The sequence below is a fragment of the Acomys russatus genome, chromosome 7, assembly GCF_903995435.1.
Source record: "Acomys russatus chromosome 7, mAcoRus1.1, whole genome shotgun sequence".
NCBI classification, from domain to species: domain Eukaryota; kingdom Metazoa; phylum Chordata; class Mammalia; order Rodentia; family Muridae; genus Acomys; species Acomys russatus.
Window position 1 is genome coordinate 48,819,990 of NC_067143.1, and position 23,527 is coordinate 48,843,516.

The following is a 23,527-nucleotide window of genomic DNA, read 5'->3' on the forward strand; positions in this document are numbered from 1 at the left end:
CCACCTCACATTGACAGTAGGTTGTATTCACACCTAATAACTCATTTAATCCATACAAAGCTCTTGGGAGAAAGCAATAAGTACCCCCTTCCAATTCACACCACACTTTAACACACCTACTGTGTGAAAGGTGCTTTTTTAAAAAATCAGATGGGATAGAGAGATTTAAAAAAAAAAAAAAGTGTCTGCCTTGTTAGTGTGTACATTCTGGGAAGTGGGGAAGAGAGACTTACCTCAAATCACTGTCCAACCACTGCATACTGTTAAAGTTCAAATCAGCTCATTATGATGTGGATTAACAGTTCTGATCATGGACAAGAGAGATGGCTATGACCTTTTTCAAAAATGAGACCTGTGCAGCATTTGTGCCTTAGAATACCTTGAGTTACCTTTCCTGCTGAATGGAGAATTGCTGTTCAATGCACAGTCTAAATTGGACTTTTATCCCTGTTTGCAAAGCTCACGTAAAGACATGATTGTGAACACAGATGTGCAGAGTCTCGGGAATAATTCTCTTTATATAGCTCTGTTTATTGCAATATAATAAATGGTCCTCTTAAAGCCACGCTGCCTTGTATTGTTCATTATGTGGCTGAAAAGCTAATTTACAATGGGTCTATAACCCGAGCCTTGCACTGTTAATCCCCAATGAAATTCCACAGCCTGGGAGGAGGCAGGGGTAGCTTTGGCTGAGCTTTTTTGAGTACTCTTCAGTTGGGAGCAAAAACAATGATGACAAAACCACTAGAAAGGGGGTTAGAGAGATGGCTCAGTAGGCAAACGCTGTGCAAGCATGAGGATTTGAAGTCAATCCCCAGCACTCATGTAAAACGCCAGGTGCTTCATTATGTCTCTATAGCGCCAGCCTGGGTAGAGGGGGTGTAGACAGGTGAATCTCAGGGGCTCTCTAGCCAGCCAACGCAACAGAATCAGTAAGCTCCAGGCTCAGTAAGAAATCTTGCCTTGAAAATAAACTTTGAAAGCAATCAAGGGAGAAAGCCAATATTGATTTCTGGCCTCTGTATGCATTCACATGCCTATGAGTGTGGGCACCAGCACCACACATGTGCACACCCTCACAAACTCTCCTCTCTCTCTCTCTCTCTCTCTCACACACACACACACACACACACACGCACGCACGCATGCACACGCACACACACACACACACACACACCCTCTGAAAAGAACTTTGAATGGATTTGTTGATCTCATCCTTCTTAGTCATAGGTCTGTCCTTCATGGCCATTGCTGATATCAGCCATGTATGGAAACTCATGTAAAAAGACAAAGGAGAGTCTCATGCTGGCAGGAGATCCCGAAGCAGATAGACCTGGGTTCAAATCCTGACCATACTACTTACTAATTATAAGTTCAGACCAATTACATCATCTCTTTAAGCCAAAATAAATGGGGATAATGATCATGCCTACTTTTTCTGGGGGATATTTATTAAAATAATGTTAAAGAGAGCTTAGCATGCAACTTGGCCCATGGTATGTGCTCAATAAATGTTATTGCTTGTTATGATTTGATTAAGACACCCATTGGAGAAAGTACCTGATACTCACAAAGACAACTGATAGCAAAGCGTGAGGGAAGCTGCAATGTACCTCTTAGAAGTATGCACGCCGTTTTTAAGTCTCTAGCATGTGACTGACTAAATGGCCCTGTGGCTGTTGCCAGGGCAGGAATTTAAAGATGACCATTGACTTAGTTATTGTCACCCTTTGTAATAGCAATGACATGCTGTGTTTGTTGAGTGCCACACCAAGGTATCTCACGTAGGAACACACACACACATACAGATGCACACATAAAAACACACATACTAACTCACACACACTTACACAGAGGCACACACACACACACACACACACTCATGCATGCACAAGCACAGGCACACACACAGAGCCATGGAAGATAGAGATGGTGGTGAGCACAGACAGAACCTCTACACGCCTGTGATAAGTCCTGGGGTGGTTGTTACTCACCTAAGGCACACTGGTGAGTAAAGAGGTGAGAGTCAGACACCAGGCCTGGGTTCAAGGTCTATCTTCTTCTCACCCTGCTGTCACTTCAGCTCTGGAAGCCAGTGGTTCTGCTGCAGACTAGCTGTGCAACAACAACAACAGGGTGCTTATCTTTATTTCAGCTCCCTTGTCTAAAAACATACAGAAGTACCAATACATATCTTAGTGGGGTATGTTACCATTAAATTAAGTCATTTTTGCACACACATAACAGTGACCATCACAGACTAAACACGTGATCTCTCTTTCAAGGGTATTTTCACTGAGAGGAGCCATTCAAAAGCTATTAGTAAAATCAAGCACAAGATGCCTCATTGACTGGACCCACTACAGCCAAGAAACTTGTCTTCCAGAGACTTCAATAGAGGGCTGTGGCCTCTGTTCCAGAGCTCTCATGGGAAGCTTTGTTGCCCATGAGCAGCTTCAGCAAGTGGCTTAGCCCCTTCAAGCCTCAGTTTCCCCCTACATTCAATTACCTTATAGACCGGCACAGTGCTGCCTGTATCATCTGAGATGCCTGCCACCAGGCACATGAGGTAGGCACAGATACTGCCCTGTCTTCATCAGGAGCCGCAGGTCAGTGGGCGCAGCCTGAGTAATCCTCGTACCATCAGCAGTGCAGACTGTAGGTTGATGGGTTGGCAAAGATGGCCGGGTCTGCTGCCTCCTAGGAGAAAAGTCTGTCTCTTCCGTGATATGAGTGTCTGGTGCCAAGAACCGGATTTAATGAAGGTAGCTTAAATCAACCCACCCAATAATGAAATGTGAGCTGACAGGATCCTCAGCACTTTTGTGAGGTCTGTGGAGACAGTAAATTCAGATCTTACATGAACGTTTACTCAGGCCCCTGCCTCCCAGCACCCTGGGTTCCGGTCTCATCTCAGAAACTTCTCCTCCAATCCAGCCCCATCCACATGGTCCTCCTTCCTACCAAACCAGACAAGGTAATTGGAGACAGTCTCAGAGGCCACAAGGCCCAACCTCTCACCTACAGCCCACCTCTGACTTCATCTCTGGGCCGAACAGTATGTCACTGAGTCAGTGGTTTGCAATATTGATGCTGATGCGCAGGGGATGTTATCTCCACCCCTGTTTTTAAAGAAAGGAAAGACTTGGGGAGGACAAATGACTTGTCCAGCTTAGTGACAGAGTTTAAATTAAAGCTGGGCCCTCTGCATCTAAGCCTTCAGCTCTTGTCTCAGACACTCTTTCTGTCAAAAAGAGGTCTCCTTGCCAGTATCTTGCCTTTCTTTATGACAAGCAGTAATATAAAATGTTAATTTTCAAGGCCATCTATTTCTTTGTGCTTACGGCACACCAGCCATTGAGCCGCATGTTCGATAGCCGTTAAGTTGGCCAGGATTCCTAAGATCCCTGTAAAGGTAGTTGTGATATTGAGTGTGACATTGGTTGTCCACTTGGCAAGATCTAGAACAGTCGTGAAAATAAATCTCCAGGTACAGCTGCAAGGGAGTTCCTAGTCCAGGTCGACTGAGGAGAGAAGACCCTCCCTGTTCAAGGGCAGTGCCACTCCATGGGCCGGGCTTTCCAGACTGCATAAAAGGGGGAAAGCCATCTGAGCAGGAGCAAACATGGCTCTGTGCTTCCCGAGTGAAGATGCTGTGACCAGCTCTCTTAAACCACCCCTGGCATAACTTCCCCAAATATAACGGACTGAATCTTTGGACCATGGGCCAAAATAACCCCTTCCTGCCTTTGGGTAGATTATTTTGTTTTGTGAACAAAATAAGTAGCAAAATACAGTAGTGCTGCTGTTGTTAACATTGCTGGTTGAGGAAACATGAAGGTTAGAGGGAATTGTACCAGCATCCATGCCCTGCTGCTTAGTGAGTGGCAAACACCAGCCAGATCTGGGTGCTATGGCCTTTCTTAAATATAGTAATCAGTCTTCTAGCACTGTGACAAAACACCTGAGAGACAACCATGTAAGAAAGAGTGAGGCTTAGTTTTGGCTCGCAGGTTTTGGAAGTTCAGTCCATGGTCTCTTGGCCCCTCTGCCCTTGAACCTGTGCCAAGGCAGCACACTGTGGTCGGAGCAGGAGCTGCTCTGTCACGGCTACCAAGAAGTGAAGGAAAGAGGGGGAAATGTCAGGGTACCATTCATTACTCTCTTCCAAGATATGCCCCAAGTAAACTAACTTATCTGTACTTAGTCCCGCATAATAAAAGGTCAACCACTTCCTGATAATGCCACAGGCTGATGACTAATTTTTAAATATATGACCTTTTGGGGGGCATCCAGGATGTAAAGCATAGCATTAAACACAGAGGTAATATGATCTCTGTTTTGTAGTCATGTCATGCATGTCTCTCAAGACAAACTGTGAACATCATGAGGTTAGGGTCTGTCTATCGGTATTCCCAATACAAGGACAGACAGACCGTAGGGTCTCATGATTTGAGTGACCTAACCAGAGAGTGGTCAAAATGAGTGCAACAGAGCCCTCAAGCCCTCCATAAAAACAGGGGGCGGGGCGGGGCTACAGCTGAAGCTTCCCAGGAAGACCCCAGCATCATCAGAAGGACGTTTGCACTGTCTCGGGGCTCCTGTCCAGGGGCTTCACGCCCCTTTTCTTTCCACGTCCACTCACTCCATAGAATACATTTCTGTCACAGTCCAGACCTCATTCATTTTGGTCCCCGTACCCTCCTGGACGAGGAGCAGCATTGGCTCACTCCTTCCCAGCCACCCTCTTGGGAAAGCAGCTCCCACACAGAGCCTGCACGCTGAGTGTCTGTGCCCAGCCTCCACCCCAAGTGCTTTAGCTGGTTTTTCTTTTCCTCACAATAGAAGGGGGAGGAAATATAACCTCCCTAACCCAGTCCTTAAAATCAGCAAAGCCGACTTTTCTTTCAGAGTCTACCGGCTTCTAAAGCCAATTCAGGCTCCCTGGCCTTTTCTAGGCACCAGTTGCCTCAGGCCAGGTTTTTCTTGGTTTTTCATTCTCACTCTCTCCCCAGAACCTCTCTTCCAAGCTGCATGAACTGGGTCCTCATCCCACGGCTCGGCAAGCTCTCTCCCCCATGTTATCTTCTATGAATGTCGCTGTATTTTATCCCTCTGGGTTGCTGGCTCAAAGAAGCGGCACATGGCAGAGATTCTTGCCTGTACAATGCTCGTGCTGGTAGTTTCTGATTCTTATCATTTCACTGTACTTGGGTTTCACGAAGTCACAGGTGGAGATGCATGGGAGGCTGAGTGCCACGGGTGTGCAGGCAGCATGTGCCATCAGTAAAGCTGGAGTAGGACCAGGCTGCGTGGGCAAGCCTCAAGTTATTCATTAGCATTCCTAATAATAACTCACATCCCAAGACTATTTTCCAAATTAGCTTTTGTATATGTGCGTAAACTGCCTAGTATGGTGGCTGGCATTCAGTAAGCACTTAATAAAGGAAACATGAGTATATCTTTATTGTGCATAAATAGGTCTAAATTAGCCAAGCAGTTCTTTTTTTTTTAAAAAAAGCTTTTATTTACTTACTTATTTTATGTATACTCTATCTGCATATAGAACCCACATGTCAGACGAGGGCATTAGATCTCATTATAGATGGTTATGAGCCACCATGTGGTTGCTGGGAATTGAACTCAGGACCTCTGGATGAGCAGCCAGTGCTCTTAACCACTGAGTCATCTCTCTGGCCCCCGACAAGTGGTTCTTAACCCCAAACAGATTCAAGTTTGGAGGAGAGTCCTCACATTGGCATCAGCCTCCTCTCTGAACAGTGGCTGAACTCCCTGCCAGGTCTCCACAGACAGCATCACAGAGGAGCCTGTACCTAACCCAGAGCTGCACACATTCCTGTCACTCTTTCCCATGTGTCCTGTGTGCTGGCTAAGTATCTGAGAGCCATGCTATCCCCTCAAGTAGGGGTCCCCATGCACGCAGCCTGCTAAGAACTGTAGTTGGTTGCACATATGATAGGTTTGAGACCATAGAGGTTAGAAAGTGATGAACTTTTTGGAGATGACCCAGGAAGGTCATTGCCAAGGAGTCTTGAGAACTACTAGGAGAAGGGAACTTGCACCCAAGACAGAAACCATGTGGGCAGTCGCATAGAGCCCTCTGTGAGGCTGATGGGAGAGCTGTTCCACCGTCTCACCCGAGAGGAGCACTGGGGTGGAGAGAGCAGGCAGCGAAGCTGCAGCACAGGCAGGGTCCAACTCTAGGGGCTCACTGAATAAACACCTTACCAAAAATTTCAGATTAGAGTCCAAGGAAACAGGTCAGACATCAAAGTGTTTGCCACATAAACATAAAGACTCAAGTCCAAGCGCCAACACACATAAAAAGCTAAGTGTGGCAGCCTGCACATGTCACCCTCATATTGGAGAGGCAGAGACAGGTGCTTCTCTCGGGGCTATCCAGCCAGCCAGCCTAACCTAATTGGCTAGGCTAACCTAAGCCAGATCAGTGAGAGAACTTGTCTTTAAAAAAAAAAAAAAAAAAAAAAAAAAAAAGGCAAAGATCTCCTGAGGAACAAAACCTAAGGCTTCTGGCCTCCATACACGCATGCACATACATGTACTTATACATACCTGCACTCACACATGCACGTGCACACACACACACACACACACCAACACACATGCACACAAAATCCTGTCTTAAGTTCTTTCAATGAACCTGGATATTTCTGTGTTCAGAATCTACCTCAAGCTACTTTCTTTGCTCTCAGATCTACCTGGCCCAGATTCTTTCTGAATTTGGGTGGAGACATTCCAGAATTCAGATCCAGATCCTCTGAGCTTCCTTTCTCTTCTCTTCTCTTCTCTTCTCTTCTCTTCTCTTCTCTCTCTCTCTCCCCTTTTCCTTACAAAAAGTAAAAGAAAGAAAAGAAATCACAAAGCATGTAAAAGAACAATAAGAATTGGATAGCTTGGATTGGTAAGAAGCTAAAAGCTCTGTATTAAATTAAGTCACAATTGACAGCAAATTGAACCAAATGCTTAAAAAAATAAGCTGAAAGTAGCATCAGGGTTAAGAAAAATTAAAGCTCTGAACATAGCCATTGCATTAGTGCTAAGTTTTGAAAATGGTAATTCGATTTTATTTACGAGGCAAAATATAATTACATTTAAATTTGAGGGAAGAGAATTTAATTCTTATTAATGACAGAAAGACGGAGTGAGATGCTTTAATGCCAGAAAAAAAAAATTGTCTGATGTTCATGGATGGAAGAGAAAATTAGATTCGGCGTTGAGCACTCTCCCCTGTTACAAGTCTCATATGTGTAGCCAGAATTGTTCTCTCTCTGAGAAACATTACCTTCTCAGCCCAGAAAGCACAGTGCCGACAGCCAATTAAACATCAAAAGGAAACGATCGGGCCGGACTATTTCTGTAAAGGTATGTTACGAGATGGGAACTCAAGGTTAGAATTTCACCAGAGGAATACTATCCATTGAGACTTGACATTTCCCATACCCCTTCCCAAAGCCAGTGACAGCCTAACACTCAAAGTTCAGAATAATAAATAGCTGAGAGATTGACATCAGTGCAGAGGAGGGGAGTGAAGGGGGAGGCAGGGAAGTGGCCACCAGTTGGCTGGGAAGTACCAAAGGTTTAGACAGAACGAGATGGTCAGTTCTAGCACTTAATCAAAGACTGGAAAATTGAGCCCAGACAGGCACACCGCTAAATACTGCCAGAGTTAAAGGTTGATAAAGCAAGAGCTGGCAGCTTTGTAATTTAGCAGAATTTCCCTCAACAGCCCTGGAACATTTTCTATCAGAACTGGAGCCTTTCAGTATGTAAATATAAGCCCTGCTGCTCTTGGACTTCAAAGTCTTCTGTTTGGATGCTCGGGTTGACACTTTGTAGCAAATCTTCAGTCAGCCTTCTGAATCAAACTGCTGGTACGATAACTTGTAATTTAAAAGAAGAAAAAGAAAAAATTAACCCTGTTCTTTGAATGGAAATGTTACATCTTACCGAGCCCCTCCCCATCTGCCTTCATGATTTATTCAAATAACTAGATAAGCCCCTGGCATGGCAGGTGGTGGTGTTCCCGGGAAACCTGGGTTCAAGGAACTTGGGTGATTTGCCCAAAGATACTTTGGGAAAACCAAGATTTAAGGCCAGGATCCTCTGGGATCAGGACTCATATTTATGCCTTGTGCAACTCTTTCCCTGGCAACTACCAAGGTTTATGCTGACTCTGGCAAGGCAAGGCAGAAGTCAGGATCACTCAGTGCCAATCAGTTTATGTAGTACCATTGCCAGGGACCATGTGCCTTGCTTTTGTTTCCTGTGGCCGTGATAAAATACCCTGACAAAAGCCACCTATAGGAGACAAGGTACCTAGGGGACATCCAGGTGGCAGTATCTAGGAAAACCAGATAGATGAACTCACGGCTAGATGGAGAAATTAAGCCTTTTATAAAAGGAGACCAGGCTTAGAGGGATTTGGGAAGATCTATCATCATCTGTCTCCTCAGTTTGCCCCCTTAGGCTCTCTTGGAGGAGTTTGAAGTGAGGGATTTTTCCAGCCCTAGCCAAAATATGCATTCCGGTCATGTTCTTTGGCTGCTCTGCTCCTGGCCTTTTCCTGGCTGTTATCCTGCCAATTCAGACGCCGTTCCGAGTCCTCTTCTGGCCTAGGTTTGAAGCCCTCTAATCAGGAAGCCAGACACCCTCCAATTAAGATGAATAGCAGCAGCTTACTGCTTCTTGCCACAGGTACTTTGTCAGTACTTGAAATCTGGACCCCAGGGAATAGTTGTGGAGTCCTGTTCTGTGCTTGCGTCCTGGATTTCTAGTCTCTGCCTGGTCTGAGAGCTCTCCAAGTGATGAGGTGAAAGGCCATGCGCTTTGTAAGGCTCATTAGCTTTCTGCCTTCTCAGTCTATGGAGCAGAGCCCTGACCTGGAGTACTCCTGGCTGGAGGATTCTGGGGAAGGAAGGTGAAAAGCACAGGCGAGCGGTTCAAGTTTGGCATCGATGTCTAGAGGAGACTAATTACTGTAGGGACATCAGAGGCTCTTTCTTGTACCTTCTGCCTCTCCTAGTTCCTTCCAGAAACCTGCACTGAGACACAACAAATGTCTGCTCAGCTTGTGAGGGAAGGAAGGAGGGGCTGCCATACTCGAGAAATGCTTGTTTGTTGGAAACACAGGAGGTTCTCACCCCTGGGAGAGAAAAATTAACTGTACTCTAAAAACCTACCATGCACTGGACAAGTGGCTGGCTTTGTGCTAGTCTGTGCACATGGGTTCCTCAGAGATAAGTCTAATTTTGTATTATCTCCACATCCTGAGCTTCTAGGGATCTCATGTACATAGCAGATGCTCAGCATATTTTTGAATTAATTTTAAACTTCTGGTAGAGAGTTGTCATTGTCACCATCTTATAAGTGGCGTAGATGAGGCTCGACGGTGGGCAGTTTTTGTTTCCCATAGGTAGCAGAACACCTACACATAGGAAGTAGTGAAATACCCAGCTCCTTACCTGGCTGTAGGCCTTTGCTCTGTGCAGTCACAGAACTTTGGGTAATGACATGGTACTCTCTGGCCTATGCCACTGACATTTGGCAACACAGATATGTAACAGAAGAGACGTTTGCTGTATGAGACTCACCAGGTAATGCAGATATTATTAGTCCATGGTGGCGGGGTCCTCCAGGTAACGCCTATAGGCTAAGGACCCTGAGAAAATAATATACACAGGGGTGCGTTGGGATGCTGAGAGCCGAAATGATGAGCCTGCTTCCAGCCAGGATTAAAGGAGGGGGACCAATAGGGAGCTAGTGTCGGGACTGAAAGCATGGTTAGCCTTGAGCCTATGTAGATGGCCTGAAGGAGGCCCACATGAGAAGGAGCCATGCAGAAGCTCAGAGGAGGGATCACAAAGAACCAGGACCGTTCTCTTGCAGCCATTTGCAAAGATGACTCTATAGGACTGCTGCTTTTCTGCGAGTAGCCAGCTCATTTTTCCTCAAGTACTGGCACATATGTCACCATGTGTATTAGGCAAAGCACCCCCTTCCTTCTTGCCTTGTCTTCCGGTCTACAGCTTGGCTAGATCATTTCTGAGGTGCCTTCTCATGCTGTAACCCCAAAAGGTGCTCTTCAGAGACCTCAGCTCTTCCTCGCTTGACTCTATGTCCGCTTTAAGGGGATCTCCTGGTGGCACCTCCAGCTCTCTTCCTGGCTTGCCCTCCTTCTGTTTCTATACATCCCAGGGTCCTCGACCTCACCACTCACAGATTCCAATTCCCAGGCTCGCCCGCAACCATTCACTATCTCTGAACACACACACACACACACACACACACACACACACACACACACACACACACCTGGCTTCTTTACATCGTGAGTGTGATAGGCAGCCTCTCCTCCATCCACCCTCCAGCCGCAGCGCTCTACACACTCTGAGAGCTATGATGCTCAGTCCACAGGAAGGCTACTTCAGTGTCCACAGCTACTCATCAGCACTCCATTCAGAAGAGATTCTTGCCTCCTACTTCCTGAGGACCGACACCATTGCTTAAGTCAAGCCCAAGGTCTTGGTATCTGGATCTCGTTTTGTGCAATTTCTATGCAACTTTTTAAGAAAGCTAAGGCACAGAGAGATGAAGCAACTGGCTTGAATCACAGGGTTTGGGTGGGTGGATGGTGACATGCCAAATGATGGAGTAGCTGGGTAGACAGACAGATGGTCTGGTGTTTGGGCAGACAGATAGAGAAAAAAAAGCAAAAGAGAAAGAGATTAATCTAATACGGGTTGGGCTAAGGGGCAAGGAAGCTGCCTCGGTTTCCAATTTCACCAGTCATGTTGTTTAACTAAGGCAATGATGCACTAAACAGTTAGACTCACAAAACACTGTCAGATTGCATCTGGGGCCTTACCTCAGTCTGATCCCTCAGTTGACGGGCCAAGAAAGCTAGGAGAGACAGTCACTTTTCATTCTAGCCAAAATGCCATTAAGCAAAAAACTTAATCTGCCCAAGCTGTTTGCTCAACTGGGATATAAAAATGAAAGTCTAGCTGACCTGAGATATTAGTGAAGGGGGATATGTGTGAGCACCACCAATAACTGAGGAGCACTATAGACACGTTGCCCCTTCCGCATTTAGACTCGCAGGCTGGCTAGTGTGACTTGGACTTCACATCTGCTAAGATTTCAAAGACAAGTAATTAAGCAGGAAATGCTATCAGGAAACATTTTAAACTATGAAGCCCTCTATTGAAATTCTTAGGGTCATTCTCCAAACCAGAGCCATTCGCCTTGTTACCCATCTCATTGCCCAATACAGACTTATGAAGACTTTCCAGAGGTCACACGGGGCAGACTCTGTTTCCACCCCCAAGGAATTTCAAAACCATCTCCGCCTCATTTTTCTTGTTCCACGGGAATGTTCAGGCATTTGGGTGGGAGCCTTCTCTACCCCCAGTTTGTGTCAATGTGCATCTTCCAAGTAGATGATACTCTTTAGGGGAAATTATACACAAATCTCTCCCATTAGAGTTAAGACACAGTTTCACCTCCCAGCTTTTTTAATGAACAGGATTGCAAAGTAAGTCCAGACAAATTAAAACGCAACTGTGATAGGTCCCAGGCTTCAGCTTGGCTTGTATGAAGATTAGTGCTTAATGAGAGGAGCCTGGGGCAACTTTCCCCTGATGTATACACTTTGGGGCATAATTACCAATAACCAACTCTTACGTCTTTTCCTATCCTTTTCATCTGTTCCTCGTGGGTCCACATCACAGAGAGATGATGGTTCAGGTGGCAGTGTAAAGGAAGTTGGGTCTGTGAGTGTGCAGACTGAGTGAGACATTTAATAGTTACAGGGTTCACAGACCGGAGATGGGTATCCAAAATGCTTATCGACCAAGAATATTGAGCCTCTGTTTGAGTTTATTTGATAGTAATGTTTGAATATCATGGATTTGAGAAGGGGTTGAGCTAACAGATATGTATCTCCTCCAGAAAGCGTGTGTGTGTGTGTGTGTGTGTGTATGTGTGTGTGTGTGTGTGTACTCAAGAAATCTTTATGGGAAAATCAAACTTGTCAACTTGTCATACTTGTGTCAGTGTCAGGGGACCAAGATGGATAAAAGCTAGACCCTGCCATTCTTCTGGATGCTGCTCCTGTGCATCTTGCTACCATGCTGATACAGCTGTGCCCTGGGTCTCCGCCAGTCAGTCCTGTTCACAGCAGTTTGCATCTGAGCTTCTCCTGTGCACCATTTCCTTCAGTGCTACAGTTCATGCTGTAGCGCGGATGTCATTACTCTCCCCATCTCAGAAGTGAAAAACTGGGACTGAGAAAGGTTAAGGGATTTTTTTTCCCAAGGGCTTACATCTGGGGAGTTTGGTAATCACATCCGAAACAAAGTCAGTGTATCCTACTGCTTGTGTGCTCCAAAAGATTTCTTCCAGACCCTGGGGCCTTCCACATTCAGGCAGCACATTCTGGTTCTGATCATGAGAGTCAAATAGCCAATACCAAGTGTTCTCTCCTTACTTTAGGTGTGACGCAGACATCAGCATTCATGCTGATCTTCTGACTTGGCTACATTGGCCATGTCTCATTTCCTTTTTAGCTAAAAACTAAATTTAAAAAAAGGAGCTGTGACTTTTGTCATGTTCTGACTATGCTAGGGTCTTTCCTTTGGGGCATGTCAACTTGTCTAATCTGATGGACAGAGGTTACCTCCATCTGTGGTGCTGGACCACAACTCCCAGAGGGTGGGAAAGCAAGCTTTGTCAGGCTTAGGTCATCAAGCCCACGGTCAGTTTTGCACTTAGGAAGTCACCCATGTGAAAGTGAGTCCGGCAACACCCTTTAAAGTGGCTGATACCTGTCACCATCCCGCCCCCCGTTTAGAAAAAAGAGACCTGAGATTTAGAGAGGATTTGTGACCCACTTTCATAGAAGACCGTGTCTATTATGTAAATGGCAGATGAGCCTCCAGAGCACATGGTAGAGCATTGTCCTGCTTGGTTCTCACCGAGCACTCTGTGACGTTTTATCTGCTTTAATGTCAAGGCAGAATCCGAGAAGGAAAAATAAAACAGTTCCTTTTATTTCAAGGGCAAAAATAATAAATAAAGGATTTGAAGGGCGGAGGGGGGAGGGGAATAGGGACTACAATCTGAAACCAAATGGTAAAGTAGTGTCTCAGGTTTTCTACTCCCATCGTGCATTGAAGATCCCTTCCACTTGGCCAAACAGGCTTTCTGTGTTACCATCAGTTAGCACCCCATAAACATCAGGGTCACCTGGTTTGGGCCCCATCCATAAAAATGCACAAGAGCTTACAACCCAGCTTGTAAAGGGCCCGTGTGGAAGGGGACCCAGCCACCAGGCAGCTTCAGACAATAGCAAAACATGTCCAGCATAGACCAGCAGGAAAGTTGGGCACTGAGATGTCAGCTCAAATTCTGCATGCAAAGAATGCAATGCAGTGTCATCCTGGTAACTCTGCCTGGAAGACCCCATTTCATCTCATGGATACCCAGGGTTGGACTTGGATGTAACAAAGAAAAGAACACTGGGCCAGAAGGGAGTAACAGGGGTCTGCTGGATCTTTGAGCCAAGTCTCCGCTGGGTGTGCGTCTTCCTTAGTCTGAGGCTCCATTTAAAGAAACGCCTGGTTTGCAGGACTACGTTGTTTCAAGGATGCCGAAACAAGGAACATGCATCCTTAGATTTTTGTAGCTCTCAGACGCCACATCTCTAAGGACAGTAACAAGGTGTTCTCACAACATTATTGTAAAAATTAGTGAGAAAGCACATGTGAAGTGTGCTTTGAAAGGTGTAAAACTTGATAGAAGTGTTAAATCAAAAATATCTTTCCCCCTACATTACCTCATTTGATCTAATACCAGGCCCGTGAGAGCAGTGAAGTGTGAACTACTACCCCTATTTTACAGAAAGGCAAAGTGAGCCTCAGTGGGTTATATAATATAGCGCAATTTATTAGTCAGTAAATGGCAAAGCCATGGGGAAGTCCTGAGTCTCTCTCCTCCTTAGAGCTGAGGTTTTAATCCATTGTACCTAAAAAGAGGTACAGGCAGTAATAATGGCTGCATATGAATATATAGCTATATATGCTATATGCTATATTGAATAATCTTTAGAATGCCACTATCAGTTTGTGATTTACATGGACTGGGCTCTCCTAAGGCAGAATTCTATCTTACTGGCCTGTGTATTGCCAGCACGAGGCACAGGGCTCGGGCCAGGCATGTGTGGGAGATCACTAGAAGTGAGTCAGTGGGGATTCAGTGATTCCTAGGTCAGCCATCTGTGTGGTGGGGCTTTCAGCACTCCCATCACACAGAGGAAAGGAAGGGTTCAGAGCGACTGAGTAGATCATGAGACTGACAGGCCTGACGCCCATGGTCAGCACTGCCTCCAGACAAATTAATACAGGTCTGAGGCGAAGCCCACGTTCTGTGCTCATAACTTCTGCATCTGGAGACTTGACCAGCTGAAGACTGGAAGCAGAGCTGCATCTATCCTGAACACAGATTTTTGTTGTTGTTGTTGTTGTTGTTGTTGTTGTTGTTGCCGTCATCCCCTAAACAATATAGGAAACAGCCATAAACACAGTTGTTCGGGCACAACACTAAGCTAGTGACGATTTAAAGTGTAGAGGGTTAGGTTAAATGAGCATGTTGTGCTACTTTTTATAAGGAACTTGAGCATCTATGGATTTTGGTACTCCAGAGGTTAATGGTTCTAGAACCCAAGATGACTGTAGCTGAAGCTAAGAGCTGAAGGCCCAGATGCAAGTGCAGGACATAGTCAGCCTTTTCTGCTCTTGGCTCCTCTGCCTCTCTGTGCCCCTGTTGCCTAAAACCACAGCTTTGGTCCCAAGGGCTCCTAGCCTCCTGGTTCACACTTCAGAGAACAGAAGTGTTGTTTTCTGTTTACTTTCACACACCGTCAGTCAATTGCCACTTAGAAGAAGTACTGGGCAAACCCAAACAAATGCTAAGTTCTGCTTCCCTGCCAGAGAGTTCAGCCTGCCTCCAGAGTCACCGGGAGGTCACTGACCTTTGAGTGTGCATAAATAGATGGAAGTGTCAGAGATATGACCCAACCCACGACCCACGGGGGGTGTGGGGCCTGGAGACTGTTGCTTTTCATCTTTAGGAAAATCCAAGATGTTGTCTGAGGGAAATGGCACCCTGGAGGGCTGCTGGATGTGTGACACGGAGCTCCATCTTCTAAAGATGCTAGACAGACAGGCTTGCTGGAGGCCAGAGTGTTCTGTTCTATCGCTCTCTACCGTATTCCACTGAGAACAGGCTCCTTCACTAAACCTGATGTTCACCTACTTGACCAGGCTGGCTGGCTAGGAGTCTCTGGATTTGTAGGCGCTTGTAGCCATGCCCAGCTTTTCTGTGGCCACAAGGTACAAACTAAGGGTCTCAAGCCTACGCAGCAAGCACTCTTGCCCCTTTTCTTTCCTTTTGTAAAAGTGCCTTGAACATCAGCAACTGTAGGCCAACAGCACCTCTTACAAGGTAGAAATGGGTGGAGACAGCTTGACACAGGTGCCACTTAACCCGGTTGCAAAGAAATTTAAATTGTGGGGACTCGCACATACATGGGAAGACTGTTGGGCCAACAGTCAAGTCTAGGCCTCCATCAGAGCCCTGGAGATATAGAAGATCTTGGGGTATGTATGCTACACCAGTTTCCTAAAAAGCATTTGCAGTTTAGAAACCTTTTGGTCTCAGCTTTCAGTAAGCATGAAGCAGCTGCTGGCTTGGAGCCCAAGGGACTTGTGAATCAGGCTCTGTGTGCTTTGCACCCACACAGACTAGCCTTTGTGGAGGACAAGGTGGCCCCACTCTGGCCATGACGTGCCCTCCTCCCCCATATGTTTACTTTGGAACTGAAAGCTCATTTAGATGGTGCTTAGAGTGGGGGTGCAGGTGGGGACACCCAGGGAGAGCATCAAGTGGAGGGACTGAGAATAAACCCAACATCATAGGACAAACCGTAGATCTGGGACAATCCTAAACACCCATAGGCAGACCAACCCCCACACCAACTCACACCCCCCCCCATTCTCATTCTCTCTCTCTCTCTCTCTCTCTCTCTCTCTCTCTCTCTCTCTCTCTCTCTCTCTCTCTCCTTCCACTAGTCAAGGCTGCGAGGAAACTCTTCCCAGAGTCCTCTCCAAGCCCACAAGCACTTCATTTGGCGACAGGGACTCATCTTCACTTTGTTTTCACACATAACTGGTTTTTAATTAAATTTGACTTTTTCTCACATCTGTTCAGAAGGCCGGTCCCCTTTGGAAGTGGCAAGACACAAAAGCAGAGACAGACTGGCAGTAGGGAAAAGCAAACAGAGTGGAGCGACACAATCCGCCCTTTTTGGTGAGGAAGCTAGGGCTGGCAGGCTTCTGCCAAAGGACTCTTCTTCGAGGTCATTGTCTATGGAGATCACTCTGCCAAGCCCCTGGAATCCCCACCGCTCACACACAGAGCCTAACTAGGAGGCCAAGTGTGACCCTTGTTCCCAGCAACAACTGGCTCTCAATACGTTTTCATTCTCTCTCCTCCCACCCCTTTGCCCCTCTTTCTTGCCCACAGAGATCTGTGCTACTGACTGCGGTGGCCATGGCGTCTGTGTAGGAGGCACCTGCCGCTGTGAGGATGGCTGGATGGGAGCCACATGTGACCAACGGGCCTGCCACCCACGCTGTGCGGAACATGGGACCTGCCGGGATGGCAAGTGCGAATGTAGCCCCGGCTGGAATGGCGAGCACTGCACCATCGGTATGGCGCATGTCCCAGGGCATTTTGATTGTTCTGAAACACACTTCAGGGCCAGCCTGGCCCTCCATTGCATGTGGATAGATGCCAAAAGTCCTTTCATCTGATGACATTATGACTGGCTTTTCCTAGACATCAGTTGGGTCTAAATGCACCATCTGTCATTTTCAACATGCGTTCTCCCAGCTTGCATTCCCCGCGTGGCATCTAGCTGATGGGCAGCTTTTTGCTGTTTAGCCTTCCTAAGTTAAATGCAACGCTGCTCTTTACCCAAACCAGAGATGAGTCAAATGGCAGCTATGGGCAAGTGCCTTCTCCTCTCTGAGGTTGTTTTCTCACCTATAGGGTGGGGAGAATAATGAAAGTAAAGAGCTTGGCACAGGGTGGCACACAGTGGAATGCTCCAAACACGTAGCCATCTTGAGCAATTTCATTCTATGGCTGTGTGGCTCCTAGGAGTATAACAGAGGCTCCTGAGGAGGCCTCTAATCCTGGCAAAAGCTCTCCTCCAGGGCCTGTAGGCCACATCTGCATTCCTCTTCCCCCCTGCCCCAGGCTTCCATCCTGTCTGCATCTCTCTCCTTTCTCCTCTCTGGGGGTTGCTCCGCACTCAGTCCCTGCTGAAGCAGCACTGTCGGCAGCTTTAAAAACAAGCTGATCACTTCTTCCCGTCTCTCTGCCTTTCCTGCTGGCTTTGTTGATTTTAAACACAGCCAGACGTTTCGCTTGGTTTATTATCCTGGAATGAACACTCACCAAAAGCTCTTTATTGAATCAACTGCTTTGTGTATGCGTTTTAACTTCTTCCCTTTCCTCATTTTTTTTTTCTTCCTAAGAAAGGGTTTGCAATCAGATGGTAAGCACATGGCTTTTATAAGGCAGAATTCCAGGTGCCTTTCAGTGCAGAAAGTGACCTCTTGGGTCTCATAGAAATGGCAAAAAAAGCTCTAGCTTTTGAAAGAAAAAGGAGTTTTGAGCAAATGGCGCTACTTTGCTACTTTGTATCCATTCTTTCTGTTTGTCATTACTTCATATCCTTGGTCCCTGCAACATCATCCAGTTAATAAATAGCTATAGAACATGTTATATTTATTAACAAGAATGGCTTCTAATTGTTGAGTATTTATGATGTGCCAAGCACTGTGCCTAAGGCCTTAACTGCATTATTTTACACTTCTAACAATGCAAAGCGGTGTGGATTATTTTCTCTTTCTCAGAGACCTAAGAGGAAAGGTCATATAACTTTTTAAAACATGAATTAGAAGCTTGCTCTTTTTTTTTTTCCCTTCCCAGCTGTTTGCCCTACAGTCCTTGCAGACGGTGCCCAGGTGTCCACCAGGCATCCAGCTCAGGCCTTGTTTGTCTAGTAGGTCTGAGTCCCTCCTCTTTGCCTCACATAGCCCCTTCCTACTGGTTGATGCAGCTTTCTCTCCCCCAAGCCAGCTCTACCATCCTCTCTCGCTGTATGCTGCTTGACAGCTTCTGTATGACAGTGGCATCCTGCTATAGGTTTGTCTTGGAATTCTCTTACTGAAAGGTGAGGCTGCGTCTCTGAAGGGCCTCTGCTTCCTTCTCTCCTTTACTCTGAGGACAGCCTAACTCTTCAGCCTCTTAACCCCAGCGGTCCAGTCCAGTCCCACTTAAAGAATCATGCTGGCAAGCCTCAGGACCCGGGTTCAGTCCCCAAGAACCCTTGTCTGTGAGGCAAATGTGGTGCCCCATGCACCGGAGTGGTGGAAGCAAAGGGATCTCTGGAGCTCTCTGGCTGACAGCGTAGTCTAACTAGTGAGCTCGAGGCGAAGGAGAGAGCCTGTCTCAAATGAGGTGGATGGTGTTCTCAAGGACGACACCCAGGGCTTTCCTACGGCCCTGAATGCTCAACGGTTTCCCTGCCTCTGCGTCCTGAGCACTAGGATTAAAGGTGTGCAGCACCACATCCTGTGCGCACACGTGCTTTGTTTTGTTTTTTAAAGAAACAAACAGTATTGGACAGAAGGAGACGCGCAGTTTGTTCCCCTTCCGAGGTTGCTTTCCTAAATTCCAAAAAGTGCCTGCCTTTTATAGGACAAGGCTTGTCACCCGAGTCAAATGGCAGGGTGGAGGGAAGTTCTCCCTTCATCTCAGCTCAGAGGACTTATGTCCCAGCCACGGGCAGGCTGGGCTACATGTGCAGGAGCTATTCACCAGACTGGCTTTAAGAAGGCCCCGTTTATTTTGGCACCAAGAATCCCTACCTTTCTTTCTACCTCCCCTGCCTGCCCTGTTGTCACCTTTTAAGAGAAGGTTCTTCTCTGGTTGCAGATAAGAAATACACCAAGGTAAACATGTGTAGCAGAAGAGGAAGGGTGACAGTCATAAATATCAATAATAATAATAATTAATAATAATAATAATAATAATAGAACAAATGCCATAGTAGGACACAGAAGAGGTTATGGGCTAGTCACAGTGGTTCAGATGAAAGGACCTTGGGATTGGAATCCTGTTCTCTCATTGTGTGATGAGCATTTTCTTTGTCCTTGTGTAATTTCCCTGCATGGCTCCCTCCTCTTTTTGGGTCTCTGCTGTGGCCAGCTGCATCCCTGTGAGAAACCCAAGCCCCTCATGTTGAAGGAACAGGTCAGTAGCCTTATAGGATAGAAGGAGACGGAGGCTCAAGTTAGAGAGACGATGATGGGTACCCCCTTCCCTTGTTGAAACGGTGAGAAGAGGTCCTTTTTAAAAATCACTCCCGTGAGCATTGTGGGGGTGGGGGAAGAGGGCACTGCAGTAAGAAGTTAGAGGCGGAAAGCATTCAGGGTTTTCTTGTCATCAGTTCACCGTACCAGACTGGGTCATTACCTTGCAGCTAGTTTCTGCCCTGCACCCCAGCTCTCTCCCAGCCCAGAGAAGAAGCTGGCACCTTGATACTGATTCTGCAGGCAACTCCATGCAGTGGAGGGTCTGTTTACACACGTCTGCTCTCCCATAAACAGGAAGGAATGACTTTACCTTACCATCGCAGGCAGGAAGGAAACAGTTAAAGACCAAGCTAACTCTGGTCTCCTCAAGCCAAGTCCAACAGAATAACCCTTTACCGAGGCAACACTTCCCAGAGCAGATGACTATAGTAGACATTACATGCCACCTTTAGAGAACTTGGTTCCAGTATCTCTCAAGGAAGCTGCGTGTTTTATCTCAAAGGTTGGTTTTCTGAAGAAGAGGCAAAGTGTCGATGACATCTTAATGATGGTATTCTTTTTTGTTTTTTTTTTTTTAATTATTTGTAAGACTGCTCCCTATGGATACCCTCCCCCTCCCATGCCTCCTGTGAGGGCTCATCCACTTTTAGCGCCTAGAGGATGGATCTCTGGTGAAAGTGCCCTGGGAAAAACCACATGGTTGCTTGGGGCAGTTTCTCCCCCAGTGAATCACAGAATGTGCAGCTGTCACCAGTAATAACAGACTTCCAGCACTCTTCCCCACTACCCACACAACAGCATGCCCATCATCCCAGAAGTGGCTCACTTGGAATTGTACCCCCGCCCTCCCCCCCCCCAAAAAAAAAGAAAAAAGAAGAAGGATACTCTCATTTTATTTTGGGCTCTCAATACTGTTTTCATTTGCATATGTGGCCCTCATTTGCATATATAACACTCATTTGCATATATAGGGCTGTGTTTTTCTAGTCTAGAAGCTCAGGTAAGATGGATTGACTTGATTCTATTCCTCAAATATATGGTCCGCACACAGTCATCAGAAGTGTGTTTTTAGACTTCTGTTCCAGGAGTGTTATGGGTCCCGCAAGTCCAAGACTTGACCTCCAATTTCTTTGGAAAAGCTGAAAAATCGTTGTTAAATTTAAGAAGGTGTTTAATTTTTTTTTTTCCTGTCTTTGAAAACACTAACATTTTGTATCAATTCTATGGTGATTATTTTATTCACCTCAGTGCCCCTCTTCTATGAAGCCTCAAAGCACGTGTGGGAAATGCCAGCCTCTGATTTCATTTATAAAATCCAACCTTGACCCCAAAGCTGTGATGGCGGGAGATGCCAGACGTTCAGAATTATTTACTGTGCTTTGGGAGAGCTGTCCAATCACATAAATCCTGATACCTAAACAAAAGCCTCTTCGGGGAGTAAAGATCAAAATAACACCCTGATGATGCAATCACTTGAGTGAGCAAAAGCAGACCTCACGAGGAAGAGGAATTTTAAGGAAAACCACAGAATGTCCTGAAGCCCTTTGTCCACTTTTGAATGGTAGTTCTTGGGTTTTACTACATAATCAGATTGTCCTTCAACAAGGGCTCAGAAGTCACTTGGAAGGTGTCAGCAGCTGGGTGATGACCCTACACTACCCAGACTCAAAAGCTCTCACAACAGGACCTGACACCGGACAGGATGGACAGGACAGGACAGTTGAAAAAGAGAAATTGAACACATGGATCCAACTAGAGCTATCAAAGTCTGAGTCTGAACACTGGTGTCTCTGGGAGATTTCAGCACATGTGGGAAAGGTGGGGAGGTAGAAGAAAAGGAAAGCACTGACTGTTCATCCAACAGGCCTGCATTCAGAGGGGGGAAAAAAGAAGAGCATGCATTTAAATGTTGGATCTTAACAAGAACATCACACTGGTAGTTGATATCTTCCTGAAAGAAGTTCAAGTGGCTATAACCGCCCTAGCACCACCTGCTGTGATTATCTCTACTTCATCTGTCTTATGAACTAGTGATACAAGTGTTAATTGTCAGCCAAGACTCCTGGGGAGGGAGAAGAGGCCCCAGAGCTCCTGGACTGCTGGTATGATGGGAACTCTTAGAAAGCCCTGCGGGTCCAGACGAGTGAAAAAACACATCTTCCCATGAATGGTCCCAGAAATGCCAGAGACCTAAAGCCACCCCCGGGACCTACTGACAGTGGCTCTGTGCTGCCAATTTCTCCATCATCTCATTGTCAGGGAGATAGCAAGAGCTTAAGAAACATTTGTGCAACATCAAGGAAATGACTGCAGCCTATGGGGGAAGATGCTGCTGCTGCTGCTGCTGCTGATGGTGATGATAATGGTGATGGTGAAGATGATGATAATGGTAATGATGATGATGATGGTGGTAGTGATGGTGATGAGGATGATGATGGCACCACCACCTTTATCCTGAATCCCTGAGTGGAAAGACACAGAGATTCCATGAACTCTTGAACCACCTTCCATAGCACAAGCTTATGGGTTTGCCATCGTCTCCAAATAGCTTGCTATTGTGGACTTCAAATGGTGGTGTTCGAGAACATTCATGTCAAGTTGTTCAAGCAATAACAGTGTGAGCTTCTGAATTTGTCTTTTCTAATTAAACAGTATTAGGCTTTAAAAACCCACATGTCACTTCCACTTTCAACAGCTCAAGATAAGGAAGTTGTGTTCCATTCCCAGAGAACGTTTAGACTTGGCCGTGACTGGCGTATAAGCTTTTGGATCCCGTGTGATTTGTGGTGTCTTTGTAGCAAAGGAATTTTGGTTTCTGGACTCAGGATTTGAAATTCTAAATGCCACACTTGCCTACCGAAAACCCACACTACGAATACAGCCTGAGCCATCTCAGTCACTTCTGCTGGCTTTGGTTCCCACTTGTGGTCTGGAGATATTAGCAAGTATTTTTAAAAGGCATTCAAGTATTTGTACTCAACAGAGATCTGTATTATAATACAGTCGTTGGAAATAAAATGGCATTCAAAGAGAGAACTCTCTGAAATGAGCCCTGCCTTTCAGAAGCTTATCCTGTGGAGTATATATAATCTTCAGTAGCTGCCATTGAGTCTGGAGACAAGGAAGAATTTTCTCTGTCCATAAAACTCCTTCAAAGCATGAGCTAGCTACACAGTGGTGGCCCTGTGGATCCCAGGATCGGGACGTCTTCTACCCTCACCATCTTTGGGAGGGAAATCACAGTTTATGGGACACATCCTGTCACAGAATTTAGAGTTGTTAGAAAAATGGATGATTATGATCCTCCAAATATTTGAAAGCAAAGAAAGCCACCAGAGCTAGGATATCCTGCGTGCCTTTTCTCTCTGATGTCAGAACTCTGGGACACCACACAAGGTGACAGCTACAAAATTTCAGACTGCTTTGCAAATTCAGATGATTAAGTTCTGTATGCAACCAAAGAAATAGATAAACCAAAAACCAGTGAAATCCTCACTTGGCCAGAGACCTCCTGGCTGTTTTTAAAATGGTCTCTCCCCATATTTCATTTTTTTCTCATTTGAATGGTCTCTATGTTTGCCATCCCATGGCTTTGTGTATTTACTCCTGCTTAAAAGCCATCCTCCTTCACAGTACCTTCTTATACCCTGCTGGTGACCAGGCCCACAGCACCTCTAAGAATACAGGGTGGTATACTGGCCCCGTTAAATCACCTGCTCCCAATTTCCCACATGGCTGCGCCGCTTCCTGGTGCATATTCATCATAACAGCCCTGCACTGATACATGAACTAAGAACAGAGTCTCTCATCTACCAGTGTTTTGGTGTAAATAGATAGATGATAGATAGACAGATGATAGATAGAGAGATAGATAGATAGAGAGATAGATAGATAGACAGATGGTAGATAGACAGATGGTAGATAGATAGATGGATAGATAGATAACAATAGTACCTATGTATCTTTTTTATGAAGTGAGGAAAAAATGTTCTTGCAGTTTACACAGTCCTGTGGCTTCCAGACACAGCCTCTCTATTACA

General features: G+C 46.0%; 1 protein-coding gene across 1 annotated transcript in view; it reads left to right on the top strand.

The window, feature by feature from the left end:
* Nucleotides 1–23,527, top strand: part of Tenm4 (teneurin transmembrane protein 4) — a 393,055-nt gene that overhangs the window by 265,190 nt on the left and 104,338 nt on the right. Inside the window, 1 exon segment of the mRNA XM_051148959.1 lies at nt 16,624–16,809. Within this exon segment, the coding sequence (XP_051004916.1) occupies nt 16,624–16,809 (186 nt within the window).